Raw genomic sequence first — 2,554 nt, 5'->3', positions numbered from 1 at the left:
GAGTCTTCCCTCGGTTGGGTTGTTTCAGGCCCATGTCTCACTCAACCCATCTCTCCACCCAATCCGGTCGTCACTACCACGCTCGCATCCATTGATGCCACCTTAAAGAAATTTTGGACTTCTGAGGAAGTCGAAGTCCCTGTCCAGTCCAAACCCGACCACGTACAAGTGGAAGAAATCTTCCGCACAACCACCATCCGAGACAGTACTGGTCGATATGTAACCCATATCCCTTTCAAACCCAATTTAGCCCGACTTGATACCAACCTTCCTAACGCCACCAAGCAATTCATGTCATTGGAGAGGAAGCTCCAGAAAAATCCCACTTTAAAAGAGAGCTACGATAATGCCATGTCTGAGAATTTTGAGTTGAGGTTCTTTGAGGAAGTCCCCGACCGAGAACTAAATCGGCCGGCATACTATCTTCATCACCATGCTGTTCTCAAGTCATCTGGTAAGATTCGAGTCGTCATGAATGCTAGTTCTAAGAGTCAGACCGGTTTAAGCCTTAATGATGTGGCGATGATGGGGCCCACGGTCCAGCCCGATATCGTGGAGATCCTCCTCCGATTTAGACTCCATGAATACGCCTTCACTAGCGATATCGAAAAGATGTATCCCCAGATTCTAATCCATCCCCCACATCGAGACTTCCATCGAATTCTGTGGAGATCCACAACCACCGAACCCATCAAGCATTACCGAGCTAGAGGAGTGTGTTTTGGTGTCACCTCCTCCCCCTTCCTTGCCATGCGCGTTCTGAACGATCTTGCCGAGCAAGACCAAGCCACATACCCACTAGCCTCTGAACTTCTCACCAAAAGTTTTTACGTTGACGATTGTCTATCGTCCGTCCCAACTATCCAAATGGCCCAACAATCCATCCAGCAGCTCCAAGACCTTCTTGCTAGTGCAGGAATGAAACTCGCTAAATGGAACTCAAACGAGCCCATCATTGTCGAATCTCTATCGACACAGCCCAAGCAAGAGGTCCCTACATCATCATCCACACTGGGCATGACCTGGCACTCTCTTTCTGACCACTTTCAATTCCAACTTTCCACTGATTTTACCACAGCCCGCACCAAAAGAGAAGTCTTGGCTTGGGTTGCCTCCCTCTATGACCCTCTGGGTCTAATCGGACCTACGGTCGTCTATAGGAAACTGATAATCCAAAGATTGTGGAAAGAGAACGTAGGATGGGACCACTCCATACCAGACGATATCCTCGTGGAATGGAACCGTTATGCCCATGCTCTGCCAGCTATCAAGAATTTAACGGTTCCCCGGTGGATATCAGGTCTACCCTGTTCCTCCTACAAAGAAATCCACGTCTTTACTGACGCAAGCTCATATGCCTATGGGACTGTCGCCTATGCGGTAACAGAAAATAACCGGGGCCAAATTATGTCCAGGATCTTAATGGCAAAATCTCGAGTGGCTCTCACTGACCCTCCTACAATCCCTCGCCTTGAGCTCTGTGCTGCGGTACTCGGAGCACGTGTTCTTGAAAAGATCCGCAAATCATTCCTCCTCCTAGACTATCATTTATGGACTGACTCGACAATCGTTTTGGGCCAAATACGATCCAAGCGGACGAAACTTGACGCATACATACTGAACAGGATAACCGAAATCCAAGCACTGACTGATGTACATAAATGGAATCATGTTCCCACTGATGCCAATCCGGCAGACATCATTTCAAGGGGTATGTACCCAGTTGATTTGTTGAAATCCTCACTATGGTGGAATGGCCCACAATTCATTACCCATCCAGTTAGTCAGTGGCCAATTGATCCCTCACGAGGTATCCCAGCACCCTTAGCAGTGGCAACAATTTCAGACAAGAAAGATACTCATCCTATTGAAACCATCCTGACCCGTCATAATGGCTTCCATAAGGTCACAAGAATCCTTGCCTATATCTTACGTATATCATCCAAGACCAAGCCGACCTCATCCTTAACTCCCCTCGAATTAGTCAATGCAGAGAGGAAACTCATTTCTTATGCGCCGTTGCTGTACTTTTCTGCCTCCGCGGCTTCGTCTGTGCTTCTTCTTAGGAAGCTCAAAGAGGCGTTTTGAGGACGATCTTCTAGCCAAGTACTCCTGTATGGTGATTGGCCTTGGTCCAGCAGTAGGATCTTGGAGCAACTTTTCCAGAGATGGCTTTTCTGATTTGTGAAAGGCTTCTGGAGGCGGTGGTGGCGGAGCCTCTGTGGCCTTATAGAGAGGAGTCGGAGGGACTCTCTCGGGAACAAACTTAATATTCTTACGTTCCAATGAAAAAAGGTTTTTATTTTACTTATGATTTTACGATTCAATTTTCAGGGGACGAGATTGACTGAAGCAGCAACCCGCGAGAAAAAAATGGTGAGTGACAAATTTTAGATTTAGAAGAATTATGCTTAGAAATCTTGAGAGCAATTTAAATTTTTCGGTCGCAAAAAAACCCAAATAAACCAACAAGAGAACGAAAAAAACAGGGTTCAATTAAAAAGGCCGTAAGGACCAATGAATAGACAGTGGCAGAGCTGTTAGGATTTATCTG

At 46.6% G+C, this 2,554-nt stretch overlaps 1 protein-coding gene across 1 annotated transcript; it reads left to right on the top strand.

Moving 5' to 3' along the window:
• Positions 1 to 351: 351 nt before the first annotated feature.
• Positions 352 to 2,088, top strand: LOC129809350 (uncharacterized). Its single transcript, XM_055859165.1, has one exon. The coding sequence runs from the start codon at positions 352 to 354 to the stop codon at positions 2,086 to 2,088; it is 1,737 nt and encodes a 578-aa protein (XP_055715140.1).
• Positions 2,089 to 2,554: the final 466 nt, after the last annotated feature.

Source organism: Phlebotomus papatasi, unplaced genomic scaffold (assembly GCF_024763615.1).
Source record: "Phlebotomus papatasi isolate M1 unplaced genomic scaffold, Ppap_2.1 HiC_scaffold_673, whole genome shotgun sequence".
Classification (NCBI taxonomy): domain Eukaryota; kingdom Metazoa; phylum Arthropoda; class Insecta; order Diptera; family Psychodidae; genus Phlebotomus; species Phlebotomus papatasi.
This window is presented reverse-complemented; position numbering and strand designations above follow the sequence as displayed.

What these genes read in the sequence shown, in the direction of transcription:
- LOC129809350 (XM_055859165.1), top strand. Translation starts at nt 352, where the DNA reads ATGTCTGAGAATTTTGAGTTGAGGTTCTTTGAGGAAGTCCCCGACCGA.